Below are 26,790 nucleotides of genomic sequence, written 5' to 3'. Positions count from 1 at the left end.
TTGTTGATGATCTAATAAGATATTGGATTGACAAAGTTTAAAAGCTAGATCCAGTTGCCAAATATCTGTAAAAGGATATAGGTATTTATATTATCAATTACGGTGTGGTTTTATAATTTCAGGTAACGAGGTTCATAATCATTGGAATAACCTGCAGACTTGTTTTCGTAGGGACTTGAACGCACAAAAAAATACGAAATCAGGCCAGGCAATCAGAGGCGCAAATATGTTTACTTCGATAAAATGTTATTTTTACTGTCATGCTATGATAATCGTGCTACGAAAAGCAACTTAGAACCTCTATGGATCCACCTCTATGTCAACCCCTTGATAAGAAAACAAGGACGCTAAAAAATCGTTCAGCTATTGCTGATGCAGACAAGGCATTGCTGCAAGCACTGGAAGACACAAAAGCTGATGAAGACACCAACTTTGCTTTATCTATCATTCCTTCTCTCTGCGCTCTTAGCCCAGACTATATTTAAGCAGATCATAGTTAAGGGGCATCATCAGACAACTTCAGCATTGTATCAACGCAAAACAAATTACATATCTCAATCACATTTTTCTCCAGTACAAAACGTATTGGATATACAAATTGTTACACCTCCAAGGTGTTCAAACGACACGGTCAACTCCTATTTTACTAATGATTCTGAATTAGTAGAAGTAAAATGCAAAATAAATCTAAAGAACGAAAAATTATGTTATTTTACTTACTGTAATGTCACACTTCGACAGATATCGACGTCGTAAAATTGTATCCTGTTTTGCTATGGCTAAAGTTCATTAAAACTGGTAATGCTTATTCTATAAAAAGTAAATGAGCTTTTTAATAAATTGATATAATCTGCAAAATTATTTCAATATCCAAAGCATCATTATACTTCTAATTAGAATTTATAATTAAGTTCCGTAACTTTTCATAATAAATGCAAGAGAGTGTCTGATCAAATCCATCGTATCTTGATTGCAATTCAATATCCAAAGAAATGCTGAGAATGCAAGGAAAGTGGTCAGTTATTCCAAAAGAAAAAATCTAATGAAATAGTGATCTTAGCATGACTCAGACACACCATAAATCTTAGTGGGTTTAGAAATACATAGAATGAATCCGTTTTTAGCAAATATATTCAAATACTAGCTTTTACAGTGCCATCTATTGAGCATAATTTGTTTTAAAAGCGATTAAAAATCTAATTTAAATCCACTCTAATTGTTTTATGATCATATTTTTACGAAATCTTACATTAATCATTAATAACTGCGACTAAATATAAAAACAAAACTTAATAAAACATAATTGTTTTCTATTTCCGTCTTACATTCGTTCAAGGTTGCTTACATTTAAGGTCACATCTTTAATCCCAATCCCAAAAAAGAAATAAATACTGATATAGAAAGGTTTACTTTCACTCGAAAGTTCTCCTTTATAAAAAACAAAACCGGTTTAAGCACGTTTTCCAATTTATTTTATCTATTTTAAGCTAGAGAATAAAAAAAAGGCAAACTTAATAATCGTTAATTTTTAAAAATTATTTAAGTAAAGAAACATTAACGTGATTAAAAACCTTTACATAACGTATTAAATTTAAACGCCGATGTGTTGGATAGAAAATCGAACCGAACGCAATATTTCGTAATAAATTAAGTGTCTCAAGTTCTCAAAAACTCGCGACACCGGTTTTCCAAGTACATAATACACTTTTATGTCCCTCGATGAGCTGACGTATACAAAATTTTACTTGGGTTTTGTCGCGTTTCGTTATCATTTTATCACTCAACTCTATATCTTTACTTTGTACGGTTTACTCATAAAGCTGCTTCAGAATTTAACGGAACGTTTTTCAAAAATCACGAAAAAGTTAAAATATAAAGGTTTTTATTAGAAAATAGTGAAATAGTGTTTTAAAAATGAATGAGTCTTTACCTTGGAGTGGAAAATGCGTTAAATATTTGTTGTTTTCGTTTAATTTGATATTTTTTGTAAGTAGAAAAACGTTTTTATTTTGTTAACTTGAAAAGTATAAATTTTCCATGTAAATTATTATTTATTTTAAGGATTTTTATTGTTTTTTTATCAGATAGTGGAATGAAATGATTCAAGGAACTGAAATAACATGTTTATAACTGATAAGATTTTTTTAATTTTATTATTTTTTTTTTAAAGAGATATCTTTTTGTCTTGTTGTTTTCTCATCATTGTCCTAAATCAAATAATATTTAATAATGAACTTCTTTTCTTAATTTCATTCTTGTATTTATTCTGTTTTAGGTAATTGGAATAATTTTAATTTCGGTTGGAGTCAGTGTAAAAGCTTATTATCATCAATATGAATTGTTTTTAGACAATCAATTCTTTTCCGCCCCAAATCTACTAATAGCAATCGGTGTAATAATCTTTTTAATCGCTTTCTTTGGTTGTTGTGGGGCTATTAAAGAAAATTATTGTATGATAATCACCGTAAGTTAACTTCATTTATAACAATAATATTAAATTAATCCTTATTAAATTGTTTTAGTTTTCCACTTTGATGATTTTGGTTTTCGTTTTACAATTAGCTGCTGGAATTGCTGGTTATGCTTTAAGAAACTCCACCCATTCGTATTTAGAACAAAAATTAAACGATTCTTTGCTTAGTTATGGAGGTGAAAATATGGAAAATCTTAATACTATTTGGGATTTTATGCAGAGAACTGTAAACAAAATTGAAAATTCTATTATTATATAATATTAATTAATTAATATTGCAGTTTAAATGTTGTGGAGTAAATGAACCTGGAGATTGGAGTCAAAACCAGAATTTCAATAAAACAATAATCGAAGTTCCAATTCCGATCTCTTGTTGTGATAATAAACCTGGAGCTGTTGATGAAATTACTTGTAGAATAGGTGAAGCTGATGATATGCTTTATACTCATGGATGTTTAGAAGGATTTGGTGATTTTATAAGGGATCATGCAAAAACAATTGGAGCAGTTGGAATTGGGTTTGCTTTCGTGCAGGTAAATCCTATTTCGACCCTTAAATGAAACATAAATCAATTTAAACGTTATTTTTTTATTGATATAGCTGATTGGAATTATCTTTGCTTGCCATTTATCCAGGCAACTTAAATATAACTACGATAACATGTAAAGCGGTCTTCAAAACTGGTAATTGAAAGTAAAAGAAATAAGTGTATCTTATATGATTCGTTTTATAAATCGCTAGTCCTATTTTTACTTAAAGTGTTACTCAATAAATAAAAATTCTTATAATTTCGTTTTTCTTAGTTGAAAATTAAAAATAACCTAAAAAAAAATATTTTGATTTGACAGATATTATTATAGCGCCATCTATTAGAGAATTTGTTACAGATGATTTTTATATTTAAATTTATTTATATTCATGTTTATTTATATCGTTTTAAACAAAAAGCTTCAAAAACATATTAATTCCAATTTAAGTTTGAATCAAATTATTTTTTTGGGTGTAAAATTTATTTTAGCGCCATCTACATTTTCCATAATAGTACAAAACATAACCTCCATTAAGGTTATGTTCTTTCAAAAACACATATTTTCTTAATTTATATACCAAAACGTAAAAAAAAAACATTTTTTATTAAAACAAAGAACACATACAATTAATTTATTTAATCAATACATTTATTATTTAACCAACTATACAAATTAGTCTATACTTCAACCTAATGCATTTCATCGGTGCTTTCCAATGCTAACTCAGGTTTATCAAAACCTAATTGTTCTGGGGTTTCCAAACCAAGTTCTGTTAAAGTTGGTTGAATTTCCTGTACGATGTATGGATAAATTTCGTTTACTTTTCCTCCACATTTATCCTTAACAGCTTCGATAAATCTAATCGCAAGGGCGTAATCGTTAACCCTTCTGCAAGCTTTCAAGGCGGCAATGATGATTTTCGGCTCGGGGACCAAATCCATACCGCAAATATCGTTCATTCCTTTACGAATTTCCCATCCATCCAAATCTTTACGATTAAAATAGGATTCATACCTTGCATCCAATTGATCGTCGGTTTCAGTACTTTCTTTCGACATAAACCGACTTGAAATTAAGGAAACGGCCGGTTTTTGACCATTTACTGATCTTAAAGAAGACGTAGCACGAATTAATGCCGTACGAAACATGTTTCTTTTTGGAAAATACGTGTAGAGATGATTATAATGTGGTGTTACACAACGAGATGATATAAAGGTAAGATTTGCGCATGCGCAGAATAGTGGTTTTGGTGGGTTATTCAAAAATTAACAAAAATACAAATTAATTGAAAAATTATTTGTTGTTACATTTAAATTTTCCTAATTAAAATATAAATCATAAATAAAGTAAGCTGGTATACACTTAGATTCATTCTTTTTAAATAATCGATTGAGGTTATGTGTTTTATAATGTACGTACAGAAACTGAACTTTATTTATTGATCTTTAATATATTTTTGAAAACTACATGAAAAACTTAATTTTCCCTCAATGTCTTGTAAATTAATTTAGTTATATATTTAAGATATACAAAAAGATATTAATCTGATGACATAAATGATTGTGGTGCCATCTATACAATAATAAAATAAAGAAATAAAGACATGGCGGGCCATTTGTTGTACTGTCAACTAAAAAAAAATTTACCGAAATGATTTTATTCGTAAGGTAGATAAAAGATTCGAATCTTATCGTCAAAAATATAATTTAAATAAATACATTTCACATAATTTGGTTATCTTCCCAGCGATTCCGACGTCATGGAGTTAAACGATGGGTTAGATCAACTCGTTCTCAATGAACAACAACAAAGTCAGGCATCGAGTTCGGTTTCGGAAGAATCCTCATCAAAATCGCTTGAAATGGATCAAGTGAAAATACGCCGATCTACGAGGATTATAAATAAAAGTATCCCAATTCCGAAAATTGAAATTAAGACGGTCGTGAAAAGTCAGTGGAAAACTACAAATACAGAACAAGAACTGGCTAAGATTTATTTAGAAGGTAAAGGGGTGGCGAAAAAGAAAACGGCTTCGTTGGAGACGATATTTGAAGAACCAAAGATTGTAAATAATAGTCCACAGTATACGAGCGGGAAGAAATTTAGACGTATGATTAGTTTTCATGAAAGTGGAAGTGTTATAGCTCAACATCGTGTTAAAAAGAGGCACATGAAAGCTAAGCAGGTTTTAGGGAATAATAAGAAAGGTTTTAAACAAAAGAAAATATCTCAGGAAGTGTTTATGAAAAGATTGAAAACTTTATTAGACAACGATTCAGATGATTCACGAGGTTAATTGATTATGAGATTTTCACTGTAACATTTCCATTAAAATTTGACTATTTTTTAAAAGAACAAGTTTTTTATAAAAGTGATTCATGTCATGTTACAATACATGTTATGCATTAAATTATACTTGTTAAAATTTAATGGAATGTGCACAATTGGGAATGAATCGTTTATATTGGAATTTAAAAGTTTTTATTTTAAGTATTATTATTATTATAAGTCTATTATATATAAAAATAAATATCTTATTTTATGATTATCTTAATATTCGTGATTTTTTAACTTTTAGGGTTGATTTGAAATATATTTTCTATGAAAGTTATTAATAAAATGATATTATTATTAAATATCTTTATTTAAGCTATCAAACCGGTAGTAGGTGACAATTCTATAATTTTGAACATATTTGTAATTACATAATATGTTTACATATAAATAAAATAATAATTAACAATAATAATTAATTAACATAATTATGTTTAATACTTTAATAGTTGGTATATTGTGACTTAGGTCGTCCTTTATACACACGTGTCTAGGGCGTCTAAATGATTTTTTTCATTAAATTTCCTACTAAACGTTTGTCTCTTTCGCAAATTTGTTCAATTTTGGTTTTTATATACGGGTGTTTCATTTAAAATGAATGAAAACCAAAACTCGAATCGAAAAAAGTTTCTAGTAAACTTTTTTTGGTCAAAAGGGGGGCACAGGGTACACATGAGCAGATTTTTTTTTCAGGGTTGCCTAAAGGCCCTTCTGACGTCATTTTCATTTTTTCAAATCGCACATGTACTTTTTTCTTTCAACGTCTTGAACAACTTGACAAACTAAGTAAGTACTTTTTACATAAAATATTTTTTTCTTACATTCTGCGTTATGAAGATATTTACAAAAAGAAAAATAAAACAACATTTTTCCAAATGTAATTAAAAAAATTTAATTAATTAAAAAACGATTTAATTAATCGTAAAATAGTACTAAAATTCTTCTTCATTTTTGAAATCACCTTAGAACATTGATTAAAATTTATAAAGTTACCCTGTATAAATCGATTAAATGCTCAAAATGATGACCATCCACTTCTAAACATTTCTGAATTCTCATTGAAAACGTTCTTTGCACATTCCCAAGCATTTCTTCAGTTATTGATTCGCAAGCTGCTCTGATACGGTTTTTCATATCGTTTGGTGTTGTTGGAACCTGGTTGTAAACTTTCTCTTTGAGGTAACCCCAAAGAAAGAAATCGGGAGAAGTTAAGTCGGGTGATCTAGCTGGCCAATTCAACGGTCCATTACGTCCTATCCATTTTTCAGGAAACATTTAGTCTAAAACTTCTTTTGTGGCTAGAGCATAATGAGATGGACATCCATCATGCTGATACCATAGCGCAAGTCTTCGCTCCAGTGTAAGGTCTTCCAACAAAACCGCTAAATCGTTCAACAAAAAATTCCGATACTTTCTGCCATTCAAATTGCCATCAATAAAAAACAGGTCCAATTATTTTATTGCCGCACCAGACATTAACTGACCAAGGTTTTTGATGATCAACTTGTCTTAGTCAACGAGGATTTTCATGTGACCAGTAGTGCATGTTATGACGATTTACTTGGTCGTGATTGGTGAAAGAGGATTCGTCGGAAAATAGTACATTGAAGAAACAATTTTCATTCAATCTTAATTTTTCCATAGCCCAAGTACAAAATTGCACACGATTTTCGAAATCATCGCCATGTAATTGTTGGTGTAGAGAGACATGATACGGATGAAACTTAAGTTTCAAAATCCGATGTACACTCGTTAACGAAATGCCTGAATCTTTTGACAATTGACGGCAACTTACATGAGGATTAACATCTAGAGCTGCTAAAACAGCTATTCGATTCTGTTCATTCGTAACCGATCTTGCACGTGGTCGTCTTTTTTCCTCAACGTTACCACATTCCAGAAATTTTGTAACTATTCGATATAAAGTATTAGGACAAGACGCTCTTTCCCCAGGAAATTTTCGAACTTAAATACGATGGGCCTCAGCGAAATTTTCACGACTTTCACCGTAAGCTAACACCATCTGAATTTTCTGTGGAGTAGAGAAGTGCTCCATTTTTGCTTTGATCACAATGATTTTTTCGCTTGAAATTTTTATCCCACGTGCAAGTTAGCGCACATTCAAACAAGGTTTAGAACAGGATTTACTCGATTTATAAACATTAAAAAAAATTTTTTTAATCAATTTTCTAAGACGATTTCAAAAGTTAAGAAAAATTTTAATATTATTTTACGATTAATTAAATCGTTTTTTTTATTAATTAATATTTTTGAATTACATTTTGAAACAAGTTATTTTATTTTTGATTTTATTGATATCTTCACAACGAAATTTATATATTTATATATATATTTATGAAATATCATTAAAATATGTAGCAGAAACATTTCATTTGAAACATTTCGCTACAAATGTGTCTGAAACATGTCTGGAATATCCTGTGAACGTATGTACAAACATTAATTAATGTTTGTAAACAGAACTAACCTAAGGTAACATTCCTTCACGGTTTAATTGACAGTTCAAAAGAAAACTTCACGCTATGATTGGCATTACTAATTACTAAAGAAAACTTCACGCTATAATTAATGTTTGTAAACAAAACTAACCTTACGTAACATTCCTTCACGGTTTAATTGGCATTTCAAAAGAAAACTTCACGCTATGATTGGCATTACTAATTACTAAAGAAAACTTCACGCTATAATTAATGTTTGTAAACAGAACTAACCTTACCTAACATTTCTTCACGGTTTAATTGGCATTTCAAAAGAAAACTTCACGTTATAATTAATGTTTGTAAACAAAACTAACCTTACGTAACATTCCTTCACGGTGTAATTGGCATTTCAAAAGAAAACTTCACGCTATAATTGGCATTACTAATTACTAAAGAAAACTTCACGCTATAATTAATGTTTGTAAACAGAACTAACCTTAAGTAACATTCCTTCACGGTTTAATTGGCATTTCAAAAGAAAACTTCACGCTATGATTGGCATTACTAATTACTAAAGAAAACTTCACGCTATAATTAATGTTTGTAAACAAAACTAACCTTACGTAACATTCCTTAGTTATCAGTTTGTCAAGTTGTTTAAGACTTTGAAAGAAAAAAGTATGTGCCATTAGAAAAAATAAAAATGACGTCAGAAGGGCCTTTAGGCAACCCTGAAAAAAATTCTGTTCATGTGTACAATGTGTCCCCCTTCTCACCAAAAAATGTTTACTTGAAACTTTTTTCGATTCGAGTTTTTGTTTTTGAGATATAAGCTGATATGTCATTTCAAATAAACCACGCGGTACAGATCTTATTGCGAATATTGTGGATGGAATTGTTTGGGTGTCTAATTGTAGCCAAAATATTTAGACATTCTTTCAGATTTCTTAATTGAGCAGCGGTCGACATACAGTGTGTTAATTAATTATTGTACAAGACGTCATCACTTCAAGTATGCAACCAATATCACAGTATTGATATTGCAATACGCGATTTGAGTATTGCAATACCATTGACTATTTTATACCAGACTGCTAACCGCTACGTAAAAATTGGTAACGCGTAAAGTGTTATTTTTGGATTTGTCCGCTATGCGGGCGCTGGTGGATTTTATAATAATAATGGATATGATTAAGAGATGGCAGCACTATTTTTGATTTATACTCCCCCTCTTATATTTTCTTGTACTAAAAATAAAAATTGTTTAGTATTCCTTTTTTAATTAATAAATAAAATTTTATTGTATGAAAACATTATACGTTTTCCGTAAAAACCGGTTGTTTCTACCAGTTTATTTTCATTAAAAAATAATATTAATTTTTAGAGAAATTTTTTCAATACTTTGAACAATTTTAAGAGTTGTTCTATCTGGTTTCAAGTTAAGTACTTGGGGAAATCCCGAGATAACTGACAGGTTGTTTCCACCAGTTTCTACGGAAAAAGTTGGTAAAGGCGGGCGGAGTTTATTTTAGTTTATTTGCTTTAAATATCTTTAATTATTATTTAAAACTAGTTATTAAACCTAAAATTATTGGTCTTTAATTGTAAACAAGCTGTATCTTTTATTAATATTTTGAAATAATATAGTAATTAGACAAGGGGTTAAAAGGCACGGAAACAAAATATATTCAAAGGTCGAGCTTGAGCGGAGAGTAGAGGATTTTCATTAAAGTCCATCCTAAATAAAATATTGAAACATTTATTATAGTACTTGAGGTAGAGGTACTTCAGATAGAGATACTTGAGGTAGTGATAGAGGTACTTGAGATAGAGATAGAGGTACTTGAGGTAGGGGTACTTGGCTAGAGATACTTCAATGAAGTAGCGAACCAGTTCGCGTATCGTGCAGATCTAGCTTTATACAAGCATATGTTGTTTCTTCTAAGAAGAAAACCTTTCGGAAGAAGAACGCATCCCTGGAAGAGCTAGAGGTCGAGCTAGAGAGATAAAGATAAATAAATAAATAAACAAACAAAGATAAAATTATTCTTAATTTTTAAAATGTTATTTTCTTTGAAAAAAGTTAATGTCTTTTTTATGTATGACTCTTTATCCAACTCAACGAGGCCTGCATTTTTGTCTCCCATGGTAACAATACGATTTTTTATTTTAATTTTATGTTTCAGATTTTTAATGATGCGAAGAATTAATTTAGTATGGAAAGATTTTATGTTGACGTTTTTATTCCCACTCGTTTTCCCTCACTCTTTCACCTTTATCATCTGGCGAACGTTCCTTATGACCTTCAGTCCAATTTCATCCCTCATCATGTTGACTCAAGTTATTTAATTTTAAAGGAAATTTTAACGTGTTAATTGTAAGTTTAAAAATTGTCTTCCTTTTTTGATTTCTTATATTTAGTTATTATGGTTCTTTCTCTACAGGTTTGGTAATTTGTTTTGTCGTTAATTTTTAACATTTATTTTTAAACACTCTGAAAAACGAGATTTACGATGAATAGAAAAACGCCATTTTAATTTTTTGGATTTTTCAATTTACTCTTCAAGTTTTTTTACATTTGAATTTTTCGTAAACGGAATCTTTTTGAAGAAATACTCTGAAACAATACTCTCTTCACTCTCGATGCTCCTACACCGACGGTAATTATATATGTTTTTTATCTGTGTTTTTGTTATATCTGAATGTTCCTTAGTCCTGCCTGAAGAAGAACGATAATCGTTCGAAATCTTCGAAGATAGCACCGAAATAAAATATTTTCATCGTTTATACGACTTTTAATTTTTGTTAGCAGCAAAAAACCATACAACTTACCTGGAAAAAAACTACCAAATCGATAATAGAGGCATTTCCAATAGGCCCCGAGATCAAGTAAATCTTGATCCCTCGGGAAAAATCAAGCAGGTGCCCCAAACTCTATGGTCTGCCCAAAATCCTCTCCCTCAGGAAGGCTGCTCCGAATCGGGGACGGTGTAGGACCGTTTTCCAAGTGGCTGACAAGTGTAGGGCGTCATCTCTCTTGTTGAAGGTACCGTTCTTCTTTATTTCGATGGACTCGCGGATGAGTCTGGTGCTCCAATGTGGAACGTTGGCTATTTCCATATCTGAAGCTGCTAGTTTTCCATATATACATATACATAGAATAATCATGCAAAATAATTTGATATTAAAATAGTATTATTTAAGTGTTTGCCTAACCTATCCTTTGATATGGACTCCCTCAGCTGATAGAATGAGAGTCATTCAGCTTGCGCATACTACATATCAATCCTATTATTCCACGTGGAAAATAACCATGATGCTCTGATCTCAATGAGAGGTAGTACTTTCATGGAGGCATTGTCGTTAGTGAGGCTTCCAAACCCTCCAGCATGCCTATGAAGTGGGTATAGTTGCATCATGGTTATTTTCCACGTGGAATAATAGGTTTGATATGCTGTATGCCCAAGCCGAATGACTTTCATTCTGTCAGCGGAAGAAGTCGATATCAAAGGATAGGTTCGGCAAACACTTAAATAATACTATTTTAATATTCAATTATTTTGCACGAATTTTCTATTTATATGTACATATGGTACACTGGCTGAAGATATAGAAGTATTCAATATATTTTCCACGAGGAATTATAATAAAAATTGCATATATACGTATAACTAAAATATTCGTGCAAAATAATTTGATATTAAAATACTATTATTTAAGTGTTTGCCTAATCTACCATTTAAATGACTCCACGTATCTACCGACTGGAAGTCTGGCCCCTAGTTAGAAAAAAAAAATTTTGATTAAATTCGCTATAACTAAAGAACGGTTTGACCGATTTCAATGTTCTATATCTCAAACGAAAGCTTGCGTCTGGCTGAATAATTATGTGTAAAGCATATTGAACACTTCCATATCTGAAGCTGCTAGTTTTCCATATGTATATGTAAATAGAATAATCATGCAAAATAATTTGATATTAAAATAGTATTATTTAAGTGTTTGCCTAACCTATCCTTTGATATGGACTCCCCCGCTGATAGAATGAGAGTCATTCAGCTTGCGCATACTACATATCAATGCTATTATTCCACGTGGAAAATAACCATGATGCTCTGATCTCAATGAGAGTTTGTACTTTCATGGAGGCATTGTCGTTAGCGAGGCTTACAAACCCTCCAGCATGCCTATGAAGTGGGTATAGTTGCATCATGGTTATTTTCCAGGTGGAATAATAGGATTGATATGCTGTATGCCCAAGCCGAATGACTCTCATTCATTGAGGTCTTATATATATAATCTAGAGAGCGTATGTGGTGGTGGTGGGGGTAATCAGAAAGTCAGACATGTTGGATGCACCGACTTGAACTTAGCTATAGTTTCAAGTCTCTATTGTACCTACAATTATAACCTCACAATTCTCATAAACGTATTGTTATTTTTATTAAAATTTGTTTTTTGTTGATAGTTTTCGAATTCTTTTCGTTTCACATATGTTTTTTTATAATTTGGTAGGTTGGACGATTATTTACAACAGTCCATAAAATGTTTCTGATTACTTGACTTGGAATTAACAATTAAAGACCTTGGTGTAAGAAGGGGACAACTCCTTGTCTTGATAAATGGAGCTACCCCCTTCTTGTACCGAGGTCTTCAATTGAAGTAAAGTTTTTTTTAAATAAACTAACAATTATTTATAGGCAAAGGTTAACGCGATCAATCAGTATTGCTTTAAATATTTTCTTCTTAGTTTATGTTAATTATAAGGGTTATGGCTAACAATTATTAAGTTCTTTTAAAATATCATATAATTAATAATTATTTATAAATAAAAAATTAATGTTTTGTTTTGGTTATTATTTTCTGTCTTTCCAGTTTATAATAATGTAAATTCTTGCATAAGTATATCAGATTTTCGAATTTCCCGCTAAGTTGGTACATCTAACATGGCGACCTTTCTGGCTTCATTTTAGGCGTGGTGGGGACAATAGCATACGCACTCTAGATTATACAGCGTGTCCCGTATCTTCCGCATCAGAGTATTATACGGTTGTAGAATACATTATTCTGAAGCGATCTTTCTAATAAAATTTTTTCGAAATGTTTATAATAACCGCACGGGAACTGTTTAACGACGACCAATAACGGACGACTTTGATTCATCGAAAAAGTTTATTTCTCTTTCCATGACGAATCTATTGGTGAGTACACGTGGGAAACGAGTTATCATCGGCGTAGCGAACCGGCCGAGGGTGGCACCGATTAGCTGAGTCTGATTTGCGATCTGCTGATTGGACGAAAAACAGTTCCTTTAAACAGTTCCCGTGCGGTTATTATAAACATTTCAAAAAAATTTTATTAGAAAGATCGCTTCAGAATAATGTATCCTACAACCGTATAATGCTCTGATGCGGAAGATACGGGACACGCTGTATATAAGACCTCAATGCTCTCATTCTGTCAGCGGAAAGAGTCGATATCAAAGGATAGGTTCGGCAAACACTTAAATAATACTATTTTAATATTAAGTTATTTTGCACGAATTTTCTATTTATATGTACATATGGTACACTGGCTCAAGATATAGAATTATTCAATATATTTTCCACGAGGAATTATACTAAAAATTGCATATATACGTATAACTAAAATATTCGTGCAAAATAATTTGATATTAAAATACTATTATTTGAGTGTTTGCCTAACCTACCATTTAAATGACTCCACGTATCTATCGACTGGAAGTCTGGCCCCTAGTTAGAAAAAAAATAATTTTGATTAAATTCGCTATAACTAAAGAACGGTTTGACCGATTTTAATGTTCTATATCTCAAACGAAAGCTTGCGTCTGGCTGAATAATTATGTGTAAAGCATATTGAACACTTCCATATCTGAAGCTGCTAGTTTTCCATATGTATATGTAAATAGAATAATCATGCAAAATAATTTGATATTAAAATAGTATTATTTAAGTGTTTGCCTAACCTATCCTTTGATATGGACTCCCCCGCTGATAGAATGAGAGTCATTCAGCTTGCGCATACTACATATCAATCCTATTATTCCACGTGGAAAATAACCATGATGCTCTGATCTCAATGAGAGTTAGTACTTTCATGGAGGCATTGTCGTTAGCGAGGCTTACAAACCCTCCAGCATGCCTATGAAGTGGGTATATCTGCATCATGATTATTTTCCACGTGGAATAATAGGATTGATATGTAGTATGCGCAAGCCGAATGACTCTCATTCTGTCAGCGGAAGGAGTCGATATCAAAGGATAGGTTCGGCAAACACTTAAATAATACTATTTTAATATTAAATAATTTTGCACGAATGTTCTATTCATATGTACATATGGTACACTAGCTCAAGATATGGAAGTATTCAATATATTTTCCACAAGGAATAATATTTTTAATATTTTAATAATAGTATTTTATTTCTCCATTTTACAAAAAAGCATAGAGTGCGTTAATTTAACAATAATTACATTGTGATATAATACAAATTGAATTCAAACATTAAATTGGAAAAACATGTCAATGGTATATATCGGATTTTCCGTGACAATAGCTTTCAGTCTTGTCTCGTTTGTGCCCATAGTTTAAGCTAGATTTACGCAAAGTTTTCTTTATTTATTCTCGTTTTCCTCACCATTACCGCTAATAAGAATTTTTTATTTTTATTTTAGTACCTAAATTAGTTTATGTAAGTAGTCGTTATTAGAGTATATGCGATAAGATAATTTATAATAATCAGTATTGTAGCGTCTATGTTCCAATATATGCCTTAAATATTGTATTTTTTCTTTAATTTATTTAAATAGATTATATTTATTTATTTCTTTCATAATTTGTTTCAATAGTTGATCCCACGGTTAGGGACGGAGGCCCTAGCGTTTGCTTTACATAACTTTTAATTTATTTAATTTTTTTTTCTTTAATAGATGCGTGAGCCAATTCACGCCATCAAATCACTAAAGAAGATACACTAAAAGACATTTCCACATTTAAAGATTGTTATTATTTCCTTCAGTAAAATGTTTCTTAGTCCTACTTCATTTTGGTGCGTTTTTAAGATTCTTTCTAAGGAGAATTTTAAATAGTAACGATTGTATCTAAGTAACATCAATGAACTTTATGTATTAATTGTTAGCTATCGACCCTTAAACATTAAACCCTTGAGCAAAGTGAAAGCATTTTATTCCTCGGATAATGAGAGATGAAGAAAACTTTTTCAGATGCTATTTCTTTGATGTCATTTAGATACAGTGTATATATATATATATATATATAGGTGACGTCCTTTGAGGTCGGGGCTAATTGATCGTCTCTTTTCTTATTATGACTCTATGTCACTTATCTACATTTATTCTCTTTTTGAGAATAAACAGTACGTGATGCAACCCAACATATACAGTTGCCGATTTTATACATATGGTTAGCCAAGGTTTATAGAACACACATCGCATCGTGTTATGTTGTTCATAGAACCAGCTACGTCACTGACCCACCTTGCCTCTCAGAGGAGGAGAATCGATATTGGGTAACCTTATGTTCTATAGACCTTGGTATCTACCAACTGGAAGTCTGGTCCCCAATTAGAAAAAATTAATTTTGATTAAATTCGCTATAACTAAAGACCGGTTTGACCGATTAACACGTTAAAATTTCTTATTGGTAGGGGTGTTAATTTTGCTGATGATTTTGTGCGCGACTTCTTGAAAAAAATTTAAACTGTTGCATTTGATTTTTACTGATTTCCTTAATTTTGAAGTAATTTATTCCTTGAAAACATTTTCTACTACCTAATTTACTTAGTAACGCATTATCTGGTGTGTTTGGGTGTTTCAATGAAATTAGATGTTCATATTGCTTTTTATTCTTTAAAAATATACAAATACGTGGTCACAAATTGTTGATGTAATAAACATCAATCAAAATAAAGAATCTTTATATTAATATTGAAAATATTTTTTTAAGTTTTAATGTTTTATCAATATGTTAATATAAAGCAAAACTAATTATAACCAAAAATATCAAATGATTTTCATTGATATTTTGATTGTCATTTTTTTACAACTTATTGTAAAGAAACGAAGAACATAAGAACTCCAATCAAAATTGTAGAAGCTTTGTGTAAAATTCCGGATGAATACTTGTTCGCATTACAGTTATCAGTTTCACATGAATTACATTTAATAAGGGTCGCGTATTTGCTCATTAAATCTTTGTTTACTTCATCGCACGGTTTATTGTCGTTGTTGGCCACTTTTAGACACGTTCTTGAAGTAACAGAAACTATATTCTGTGGTGTTGTAGTATCTACAATAAATCTATTATTAATATTTTATATATTCATATTATTGTTACGAAACATTACATATATTGCTATAAAATCTGCATAATTTTTTTCAGTTTCATACCATTTTTAAAGAAGTAGTCAACACAAACGAACTTTTCGTTGGCTTCATTGTTATTTTTTGGGTATTCCAACGAACTACATTCCGTTGGTTTTATACTTGATGTATTCAATGGATTGCACTTTTCCGGATCGTCGATACTGTTACAATGGTAACATGTTTTAACAATTGCTCGAGTGAAGTCTTTAATAAAAATAAATATATTAGGATTTAAAAAAATGATAAGCTTAAGAAAGAATACGTATAAAGAAAAGAAACTTTTCTTACCAAAAATGATTAAACACAGACAGATTGTGATGATTTTTTTGAACATTTTTATAATACGACGTATCAGAACTGCTTATTAATCAAAATTATAATTTACATCTTTCCTATAGCATTTATATACTCTGTAAGTTTGAGGAATGATAAGATAAATCGAAGCCGATATAGAGGTCTTATTGTAAGGCACTCCTTTTCATCGATAAATATGAAGAAAATTAGTCGTATACATATATTTAATATTTAAATATTTATGTTGTTTTCAATCAACTATTTTCGTAATATTCTATTCTACTATTTTAGAGGTATAAATCCACGATTATATTAAAGATACCTATCTAGTCAAAATAAATTTCCTTAAATTTTCATTTTCGGGAAGCTACTCTACATTATCATGATTGATTTACAAGAGACGTCTAAGCCTTACCCCACCGAATCGATGCATGGAACTCATGCCTCAATTTCACAAGAGCAGCAATGACTAGCTCAAAAGTATTGTATACAAACATTAACACCTATTAACCGAAATCTTAACTTATGGGAAACTGCCAATCGCATTCATTGCTGAATGTTTGTCGAAACTAAATCAAAGAATAAGATTAAAAATAGAAAATCATGGTATCAACATGAACAAAAGTATCCAAGTGTGACCAACTCAAATCCATTCAAAAAGAGGCAAATCAGTCAATTCCTGGCTATGTTAAATTTTGTTTAGGCATATACAAGTCAACCCATCGAAAACTCAGTTTTCTGTTTCTTTCCTCTCAATTCATCCTCTTTCTCCAGAAATAACAATCCTATCGTCCACCATTACTCGTACAGGATGTCCAAATTTCGATGGGTTTGCAGGGTATCTCAGTTATTATGAAAGATAGAAAGTTGCGACTTTCGCGAACCTGAGCTACTTTTTTGTGAAACTTACAATGGCGGAAACCAAATTTTCATAGCCCTCTTCGTTTTTATTATAGAGGGAGTGTTTGAAATTTACGATTTTCAGACACCTCCTGTATCTCAGCTATCCGGAAACTTAGTAAGAAAGTAAAAACGCATTCTAATAGATTTTTCACGTGGAATCCAATGGTGCACGTAGAATTTTTCTAGTCATCACGGTTTTTGAGTTATAAACACAACTCAAATACTGAATACTCAACTTCTAAAATACTCAGTTCTTTATAACTCAAAAACCGTGATGACTAGAAAAAAATCTACGTGCACCATTAGATTCTACGTGAAAAGATCTATTAGAACCCGTAAAGTAACTCAGGTTCGCGAAAGCCGCAACTTTCTATTTTTCATAATAACTGAGATACCCTGCAAACCTATCGAAATTTGGACACCCAGATTACAGGAGGTGTCTGAAAATCGTAAATTTCAAACACTGTATATCAAAAACGAAGAGGGCTATAAAAATTTGGTTTGCGCCATTGTAAGTTTCACAAAAAAGTAGCTCAGGTTCGCGAAAGCCGCAACTTTCTATGTTTCATAATAACTGAGACACCCTGCAAACCCATGGAAATTTGGACACCCTGTACATCAACCTGCAAATGTTTGGGAGTAACCACTACACCCTCTCAGCATGTATTCCAGCGTCTCCCAATTCTCTCCACACAGCCTACACCACTTCTCCACATCGTCCGCCCAGTACCTGTTCCCTCTCTTCTCATTGCCATAGCGGAATCTGGCCACCAATATCTTTCCTTCCTCATCCCCTTCCATCAACAGATACTTTAGCACTTCCTCTGTCACTATCTCCCCGTACCTTACATTACATCTCCCTTCCCGTATTTGTGACCTTCTCTTCTGCCTCTGTATGTCCCTGTCCCTCAGTTCTCTCCACTTTTCTGTTGTCGATCCCAGTTAGTGAATATACTATTCTCCAGAATATCCTTCCCTATCTCCCTGCCCATATATCAACCTCCTCACCTTGATTTCCCTCCAGCACTTTCCCAAGATCCTGCAATGCGGTCTTCCTTCTATCATTTCCTCGTACTTCGCTGCTCTTTTCCCAGCTTCCACCTTTACTGCATCCACCTTAACCTCTTTCCTCACTATATACCCTGGAGTTTCCCTCGCCAACCCCATCACCAATACCTTGTACATCCTCCAACAATCCTTGTTCTCTCCATGTTCCGTCGTTTATTTAACCTTTTTTTTCCGACATCCCACCCAAAACTTCTCTCTCCCCATCATTAATTTATCTGTCTATCTTATACAGTATGTCTGAAGACGCATGGCTAAACCCGAATGTTTCTAGTGCTAGGTCTAGTGTTAGTTCTAGTTTTGCACCAGCACTATCACTAGAACTAACACAAGACCTAGAATTAGAATCATTCTGGTTTAGCCGTCTTGAGAGGCGTGCGGCTAAACCCGAATGTTTCTAGATCTAGGTCTAGTGTTAGTTCTAGTTTTAATTGTTGTTCAGCGTTAGATTGTGTTATATTTTTATTGAACGAAAAGTAGAACACTAGACCCAGAACATTCGGATAACATAAGTATGTCACATTTTTCCAAGTAAAACTTTTCATTTGCAAAACTACCCTGTGCCTGTACTATTAAGTTATCTTACATTTTATGTGAGACAGTGCAAGTGCACAGTAGTTTCGTAACTATAGCTTTGTTCGTTGGGACTGCACTACTCTGCACGACATGGCACTCGTATGACGTCATAGTGCAATGAAGTGTAAGTCAGTGCAATGTCATGTCAACTTAGTGCAGGTCAGAAAAGTGTATAAACCGTGGTCTCAACGAACAGATTTTTATAAAAAAAGTGTACAATATTTGAAATGGACGAACAGGAGATTGTCAGCGAAATACTCGTGGAAAATGAAATTATCGCAGAATGTTTTTTTAGTAGCGTTTTTTTAGTATTCATCAATTATTATTATTATTTTTTATTTTTTTCAATTATTAGCGAAATATATTTTCTATACCAAACTACTAACCCTTATTAGTTCTTTCAAAAGTACTACTTAACGTATAAAGAAATCACATGCTAAATTGCACCAAAATTGATAAGCAGTACTTGCAAAAAAAAATTTGGGGTGGTGAGGGTAGTTAACCATAGCCACCCCTAAATGAGAAAAAACACATAATATTTTTAAACGTACTATAAGTGTATTTAATGCCGCCAAAATCGACAGGGTAGTTTTTAAATTATTCCAAAAAAGTAGGGGTAGTTTTCTACTGCCTCTACTGGGATTGAATATACTGTGTTCTCTAATACAACAAATATTAATTATTATAAGGTTTTATTTCTTAATATTTAATATCAATGTTAATTATTACAAAACACGTTTTCAAATATTCCGCCATTTTAGTTACACTGCACTTATTGAAGTTAATCGAAAGCAGGTGCAACAAAATCTGCACTAACTTGCACCGACTGCACTAAATTGCACTGCACCTGGCCCAACGAACAGTATGAGTGCAACTGCACTAAACTGCACTATCCCCCAACGAACACACAACATCTGCACTAAACTGCATAGTGCAAGTGAGTGCAAGTAGTGCAGTCCCAACGAACAAAGCTTATGATTACTGCATTCATATATTGCGAGTATTATGAAATTTCCGGTATATTAGAGAATTCGAAATGTATTTAGTGTAGATCCTAAATTAGAGATGGCGCTTATAATTATTCTTAAAAATTCGTAATTTTTTAAAATCTAATATCATTATTTGTTTTAATCTTTATCATATCTTTAATATTTTTTAATATAATATTATTTTGCATGTTATTTACTTGTAAAAATGCATTGTAGATGGCGTTGTTGGTCGCGGAAGCTCGCGAAAGCTCGGACCAAGACAGGGAGGGAGCCGCGCTTTTTTTAGTGCTTTAGTCCGCGAATCGTTCTAAATTTCAAAACACCGTCCGAATCGAATCCAAGATTAAAAGGAAGTTTTTTTACGACATAAAGCTCTCGTTTCCATTTTCGCCTCGGCCCGGTTTAAATTTCTTTATAATTGCTTTTTCGTGTTATCTTTTTCGGTGGTGTGAAATGGGGCCGTCATCCGATCGATTCCCGTTGTGCCCTATACCCCGAACCGGCGGAGGCACTTCGGGAAAACGACCATCGAAATAAATTCGGTAACAATACAATCAACATTATTATTTTCTTTCATTTAAATAAATACGTGTTATCGTTTTTCTATTATTTTTTTCGGACATCATTCCGGAAGAGGAGAGAGGAAAAGCGGCTAAAGCTCTAAAGCTCGGGTCGCGACCGGGCAGACACTAGTATCGATTGAGCTTTCTCGCGAGGCGCGATTGCTAATTTTACGACGATAAAATGTTTAGGAGTTTTCTACGTGGAAAACGAATCAAGATCATCGAGTTTGGTTACAGGTGATGATGTTTTTTAGGTAAGTTTATAGTAATTGTTTCAAAAAGGTGCTTTTTTTGGTAATTAAAAATTTTCAATTATATCTCTAACTTGATGATTGTATTTGTGATAAAAATTATTTTAGTTTTAGAATAAAATTTGATCCATGAAAAATGATTATTAAAGTATTTTAAGACGAATATTAAGAAAACGCATATGAATTACGTCATCATGGTTGACCTATAACTCAAATACGAATAATGTAGTTAATTTCAATATTTTCCAAGAATGATATCGATTTACAACAAATTTATTTAAAATTTCATCTGTCAAGTTGACGTTTATCTGTCAATGTGATGCTTTAATTGACAATTTGATATTTAAACTCAAAATATATTAAATTAATTTTGAGGAAAGACTGAAATTAAGTTCATTCAAGAAAAAAAAAATCAAAACTTTATTGTACTTTAACAATTAGTTCCGGGTTTGAGTGAGGTACCGGGAACTTGTGACAAATAGCTTGCGGTAAATTCGTTTTTAATCACTTGAAAAGCACATTCCTCTTTCGCATGTTGTGTAGGTAATTTAAAACAAATTTACCCGGCAGGGTTGTCAGGGCTTCATGCCCCCTTTAACCCCTCTTCAGGTTAGGCTTTTTTCTCTCTTATTTTCAACGTTTTCTTCCTGTGAAGTAAAGGATTTCGCGCGGTTTCCACCTAGATTGAAAACGATAAGTGTACCGGCATTTTTGACACGGTCACGTATACACACGTCCTACAATCTCAACACTACTGTTTCTCAACACGCCATTCTCCCACACTTTATCCCTTATTCAAGAAACTCGACAACCTTTAATATCAAATCGTAACGAATCAATAATTTTCATTATTTTGTCTAAATAGGTTAAAATGTGTTCGAAGAATTTTTTTTAATTTGTTTTTTATGTTAGGCCAAGTATCTACTTGTAGTGTTCCATTTCTAGAGTATATCTAGGGCAAAAACGGATCGATAACTTTCTGGGACTTGTAAAAATGGGTTACAACTGAAATAAAGTTTGAATTAAGAATAATCTTGTTTTAAATACTTTTCGAATGAATTCGTTTTATCATTTTAAAATGACCTGATGGAAAATGATTTTAAATTTATTCATTTTTCGAATATTTTCTTCCTTCATTTATAACTTTTTTGGTCATATATAAAGCTGTGATCAAAAATCTTGATTAACATATCAGGTGCTTTTAACAAATATGGTGAAAAAGAGAAAGAAAGAAAAAATAACATATATTCCTTGTTGAAAAGTGGACAATAAATTGGAACTGTTTGGACCAAAAATGCTAATCATCCTAGGCATTTAGCTGTTTGTTGTCATCGCTCTGGTTTTAGTAGTCACATAATTTATGTGGTCATCTTCCGATTGGCTAGTTCTGTGTGTTAAGTGGGTTCTTCTTTTTTCCATTACTAGATGCTTCCTCACAGAACCACGGTTTCGAGTTGGTTCCGCGTGTTTTGATTTTTCTTTTCTCTATAGATTCCTCTGCTGATTCATGTATATTTCGCTTGGAGAAAGGTTCTGTTGTCATTTATTTTTACCCTAAATTTCGTAGTCTGTCCTGATAGAGCGGCCTTTTGCTCTCATTGTCAAAGGATCCTAATTTGCATTTTCTTTATTTAATTCTCTTGTTTCTTGCTTATTTTGTAATATCATGTGCACTTTTCCCAATATCATTTTATGATCACTTCATTTGTCTGTTGATAAAAACGCTCTGACATTAACCCATCTCATGTATTTGAGTTTATTATTAGGTAGTCAATAATAGCTTTTTGGCCCCGTGCTATTTGAGAAAGTGAATTTGTGTTGATCTTGTGGCGAAAGTAGGTATTATTTCTTCGTAGACTGTGAAAGATGCATACATGTAGCAGCAACTCTCCGTTTTGGTTGATGACTTATCGTTCTATCGTTGTTTCACTCTGCCGAGAACATCATCCTGTCATTAAAATTCATCAGATCGTGCTGATGGTTGGTGTTGTTTCGGAATGCTTTCTGTTAGGTTCTGGGACTGATTGAAACAATTCTTTATTTCTTTCTTTGGTTTACTGAAGTCTTGTGCAAATATACATTAATGAAATGAAATAGTCGTTCATGTATTAACATTCCGATAATGAGTTGCGTTCTTGCGTTCTTCAGCCATCCGCTGTATATCAATACATAATTGCTATATTTTAGTGCAAATATCTATTCGATGGTTATTAATTCCAAAATAATTTCTTGGTCTTCTTCCAGTACCTATTTTCTCGCCGTGTCGGAAATAAGAACTCCTAAGCATGATTTTTTTGATAACGGATGTTTGAGTGATGAAGTCAAAAGAATACGATCAGTATGAAGTGGAAGCTCAATGTATGATTTAATCAGAGACTAAGAACTCGTGAAAATTTTGAATAAAACACGGCAGACAGAGCGGTGAAACTATCATACTGACCAAATATCAACTGTTTGGATAACCAACGATCGATATCAAAGAGTGAGTGTGAAAGACACAGTTGGTAATTGGGTTGTGGATGGGCGATCACAAGATCGGCTACATATGAGTGGTTTTCTTCTTGAGATCATCTCTGTCAGCTGTGTTGTAATGATAATGTCTAAGTCTTGGATGGTTCTATTTGTAGCTCGAATGAAGATAAACATCAGATACTCTATGCCTTATCGGGATGGGTGAATAGCACTAATTTATGGGCACATACACGTATCAAAGATACCAATCCAAACATTAATATTGAAGTCTAGTTTTGAATGAGACTCAGTTTCACAAAAACGTATTAGTAGGATCCAAGGTAAAAAGAGTTGTTTTCTAATAACCCTGTTGGTATCATTTCCAGAATTGTTTCTTCATATTATCATTAATTCGTTATAATTAATTCTTTAATTCAAAAATCGTTCTTGATAAATTCGTATACTTCCTTACAGAATCTATACATTAATATATACATATGTTACTTTGTTCTTAAAACTGTAATTCTTGTTAAGAAAAATTGTTATGTTGTTGGATCTTCGAAATAAAACCTTATACCATAAGGTATGGATACAAATCTACTAGATTATAGTTAATAAACTTACAATTTATTCATTAATATCTTAGCTTACAGCGACATACTATATAATCAAAGATGTCGTACCTAAATGTCTCTATATGAAATATATAACCTCAGTTTAGGTGGTGTGTACTACCCAGTTAATAAAGAGTACAAATGAGCGGAGCCGCAATCCATAAAATTTGATGGAATACTTTATGTAGCGCACACACATAAATCCTGACAAAAAAATTAAATGGGACGATATTCGGCTAACCATACTTTATAAATCATAACGTACTTACCATTAATTCTATACACACTTTTAGTGGTATTAAATTAACAAGAAGAAAGGAACTAAAGAAAAAATACTACACCAATAAATTTTCGTAAAAATAAAAATTTAATTAAAGGGTGCAAAATTTCTTTCATTTCTTTGTGAAACTTGAAGAAACAATTAGAAAAATAAGTAAAAATGTTGTACATATTATCAGTGTCTTATGAAAGTTCTAGAAAGTTGAGTGTACACCACTCTTGTTAATTTATGACGAAGTTAAAGTGTTAGTAAACTGTTAAAAAAAACTTCGTAAAAATGTTCATATTTCACTCTTATCGTATTATTATGAATATATATTGCGCGATTATGGGAAGTATTATAACTGATAATATATGACGTTAACATACAAATGTGGTATTAATAATAAATCTTTGTTGATTTAACGATTACTGTTATCACTTTTGACGTAAGTAAGTTAGTAATGCTTTCTTACTAAAAATATTTAAAGGCGAAAGCAAGGCAATACGTATTTGTAATTAAAGAGAGAGAGAAAGGCTATGCTAAATACTTGAAAAAGTTAACAAAAGTCACTCTGTGGTGACTGACATTACAAAGGCGTTGAATATTTTTCGACACAGAGATAAATATTTAGCGTAACTAGCTATTATATCTGAAAATGACCTATTTTAAAAAATTATTAAGCATTAACGTTGCTCTCATTTCACACTCCATATCGAATTTTGAGCTGTATTCGGTTTTTATTACAGCTATAGCCGAAAACCCAGCGTCGTATAAATACGTTGTTGCAAAAGAAACGAGAAACCTCACAATGTTTTGTCCATATATAGCTTTTGGAACAATCTAGTTATAAAATCATAACATTTAATAAAAACGTTTCCATTCTCCTACGGTTATATGAAAGCACAAGTCGATACACGTGAAATAAAGTGCGTGCTAAAACCGTTTACATTTCTTTTCAGATGTTTCCTTGTGATTATATAAGAAGTGGAATATTTTCTGTGTTAACCTTAAAGGTGTATTTTAGTAATGATAACGTTTTGGGTCTCGAGATTTTAGATTTCACGTTGTTCAAAAAAAATCATCTAGGCCTATAGTCTATAGGAAAAACCGCGATATCTACAAAATCACCAAATGTACCCAGAACGTTAGTAGCCTATCTAATACACCCATAAGCTAAGATATTTCTGATTTTGTAGTGATGTTGATTAAACTTTTTGCATATCATACTCTTACACAGTTGGTCAGATCCACATTTCAAATCTTATTACCAAGGATAACTTGTGCATCCTTATAGTTGATTATTGCATGAGTTGAACCTCTCTACTTTCTGTCCGGTCGAAGATACAATATTTCCAAATTATTTCACCGTCCATGATATAAAAAGACCTCAAAGGTCTAAGAATGTCTAAGAAGATATACATATACCAACATTTTCTTTTACTGAATAGTCTTAGATATCGCATCCATCCAGAAATGTTTTTTTTTCAGACTGATGTGAAATTATCACAAGACATGTAAATGATCTTGCGGCTTATTTGACATCCTGAAATATAAGTAAAATAAAGTTATGAAAGAGAAAAAGCTAAACATAATTTCTTTTGAGTCTGTGCGGAAATATCTAAGAAATCATTGCAAAATTGACCACTGTCCTTCACTTTATCTGGTAGACACTTAACATACACAGTTCATTAAGTAACTGTAATTGTAGACCTAAGCTACGTTCTCACTTTCCTCAAAGTGTTCGTCTTTTAACGGAACAAATTGTTGGAGCAAAACACAAAACAGTAATGATTGAGCTTAACTCTAAGTGTTGTTGAATGTTAAATCTGTTGTAATTTGTGTATTTTACCAATATTGTAACCAATTGTCAGTTTCTGCATAAAGGTTTTTTTATAGAATAAAATTGTTCGGCAAATTGGAATTTTTTAACAATCAATATATTTGATAGCTAAACAATTATGTTGATTGTTAAAGCATGTGGGTGCAGCAAGCTTTTTTGTTCAAACCAGCTTGTTATTGAAGATATAATAGCATCTAAATATGGTTCGTAAATCTTTGTATTTGAATTTGACTTATTGTTATATTTTATTAAATATTTCAACAATTTTTTTATACAAGGTTGCAAAATAAGCTTCGTTCTGTTTTCTGTGTTTCTAAAGAATTGTTTTCCTTTAATACTTTCTATGTTTCTTTTTAGCATCAAGAGCACTTTGAAAAGTATTAACGACAAACTCTATTTTTGAAATGTACTTTGCTATTATGACCATGACAACAAAGTAGTTTGATTGCGATTCTGTCGCACATAGCTTTCGTTCTTGTATCTGCGACATATTCTGGATTCCTAGCATGATCTTTATATAATTTGGCAATGTATTCATACGAATATTCAAGTAGTTTTAAAACAGACCATCTCGTTTTATATAAAAGAAGTATATTTGTCCTTATATCTTCTACGTGATATACTTTATTAAAAAACCGTGACGACTTCCTTATACTTGAAGAGCAATTTTGAATTTTGCGAACTATGCATAAGTCATTAAGAACAAAATTCGTCTGTGTGGTGCAAAATGGAAGAAGTTTATCTTTGGGTTGGGTAGGGTTGGGTGTTACAAACCGAGACTTGGGTTTAATGGATGTGC

General features: G+C 31.9%; 5 protein-coding genes and 2 long non-coding RNA genes across 11 annotated transcripts in view; 4 read left to right on the top strand and 3 right to left on the bottom strand.

Moving 5' to 3' along the window:
- The first annotated feature begins 1,698 nt into the window (after positions 1-1,698).
- LOC111417253 (Tetraspanin 29Fa) lies at positions 1,699-3,261 on the top strand. Its single transcript, XM_023049475.2, has 5 exons — positions 1,699-1,986; positions 2,276-2,464; positions 2,523-2,699; positions 2,755-3,006; positions 3,074-3,261. Exons 1-5 carry the CDS (start codon positions 1,915-1,917, stop codon positions 3,137-3,139), a joined length of 756 nt encoding a protein of 251 aa, XP_022905243.2. The 5' UTR covers positions 1,699-1,914; the 3' UTR covers positions 3,140-3,261.
- A 359-nt stretch (positions 3,262-3,620) lies between these two features.
- Positions 3,621-4,230, bottom strand: LOC111417254 (Cytochrome c oxidase subunit 5A). Its single transcript, XM_023049476.2, has one exon. The coding sequence runs from the start codon at positions 4,149-4,151 to the stop codon at positions 3,693-3,695; it is 459 nt and encodes a 152-aa protein (XP_022905244.1). The 5' UTR covers positions 4,152-4,230; the 3' UTR covers positions 3,621-3,692.
- Positions 4,231-4,591: 361 nt separating this feature from the next.
- LOC111417248 (uncharacterized) lies at positions 4,592-5,557 on the top strand. The gene is made up of 2 exons (XM_023049470.2): positions 4,592-4,670; positions 4,750-5,557. The coding sequence occupies exons 1-2, from the start codon at positions 4,654-4,656 to the stop codon at positions 5,297-5,299; spliced, it is 567 nt and encodes a 188-aa protein (XP_022905238.2). The 5' UTR covers positions 4,592-4,653; the 3' UTR covers positions 5,300-5,557.
- Positions 5,558-9,701: 4,144 nt separating this feature from the next.
- LOC111421871 (uncharacterized) lies at positions 9,702-11,240 on the top strand. 2 transcript variants are annotated; one of them, XR_002707248.2, is made up of 3 exons: positions 9,702-10,155; positions 10,223-10,438; positions 10,588-11,240. It is a non-coding gene; the product is annotated as an uncharacterized lncRNA (long non-coding RNA). The 2 variants fall into 2 exon arrangements; XR_002707247.2 differs by having other exon boundaries at positions 10,591-11,239.
- Positions 10,814-14,207, bottom strand: LOC139431903 (uncharacterized). The gene is made up of 3 exons (XR_011641937.1): positions 13,489-14,207; positions 11,515-11,557; positions 10,814-10,909 (listed from the first exon to the last, which is right to left on the bottom strand). It is a non-coding gene; the product is annotated as an uncharacterized lncRNA (long non-coding RNA).
- Positions 14,208-15,647: 1,440 nt separating this feature from the next.
- LOC111414312 (uncharacterized) lies at positions 15,648-16,576 on the bottom strand. The gene is made up of 3 exons (XM_023045624.2): positions 16,472-16,576; positions 16,208-16,387; positions 15,648-16,106 (listed from the first exon to the last, which is right to left on the bottom strand). Exons 1-3 carry the CDS (start codon positions 16,515-16,517, stop codon positions 15,865-15,867), a joined length of 468 nt encoding a protein of 155 aa, XP_022901392.1. The 5' UTR covers positions 16,518-16,576; the 3' UTR covers positions 15,648-15,864.
- A 3,720-nt stretch (positions 16,577-20,296) lies between these two features.
- Positions 20,297-26,790, top strand: part of LOC111414307 (Rho GTPase activating protein at 100F) — a 53,310-nt gene continuing 46,816 nt past the window's right edge. For all 4 annotated transcript variants that reach the window (XM_023045615.2, XM_023045616.2, XM_023045614.2 and 1 more), the window contains exons 1-2: positions 20,297-20,552; positions 20,645-20,827. The gene's annotated coding sequence lies outside the window, so the exon portion shown is untranslated. The remainder of the gene's footprint in view (positions 20,553-20,644; positions 20,828-26,790) is intronic.

This window comes from Onthophagus taurus, chromosome 1, assembly GCF_036711975.1.
Source record: "Onthophagus taurus isolate NC chromosome 1, IU_Otau_3.0, whole genome shotgun sequence".
Lineage (NCBI taxonomy): Eukaryota > Metazoa > Arthropoda > Insecta > Coleoptera > Scarabaeidae > Onthophagus > Onthophagus taurus.
This window is presented reverse-complemented; position numbering and strand designations above follow the sequence as displayed.

Bases quoted from the DNA above. Each gene is read 5' to 3' on its own strand.
- LOC111417253 (XM_023049475.2), top strand. From the start codon at position 1,915: ATGAATGAGTCTTTACCTTGGAGTGGAAAATGCGTTAAATATTTGTTG. The intron at 1,987-2,275 runs GTAAGTAGAAAA...ATTCTGTTTTAG, and splicing joins CGTTTAATTTGATATTTTTT to GTAATTGGAATAATTTTAAT. The intron at 2,465-2,522 runs GTAAGTTAACTT...AAATTGTTTTAG, and splicing joins ATTATTGTATGATAATCACC to TTTTCCACTTTGATGATTTT.
- LOC111417254 (XM_023049476.2), bottom strand. From the start codon at position 4,151: ATGTTTCGTACGGCATTAATTCGTGCTACGTCTTCTTTAAGATCAGTA.
- LOC111414312 (XM_023045624.2), bottom strand. From the start codon at position 16,517: ATGTTCAAAAAAATCATCACAATCTGTCTGTGTTTAATCATTTTTG. The intron at 16,388-16,471 runs GTAAGAAAAGTT...TTTTTATTAAAG, and splicing joins TCTGTGTTTAATCATTTTTG to ACTTCACTCGAGCAATTGTT. The intron at 16,107-16,207 runs GTATGAAACTGA...GATTTATTGTAG, and splicing joins TGACTACTTCTTTAAAAATG to ATACTACAACACCACAGAAT.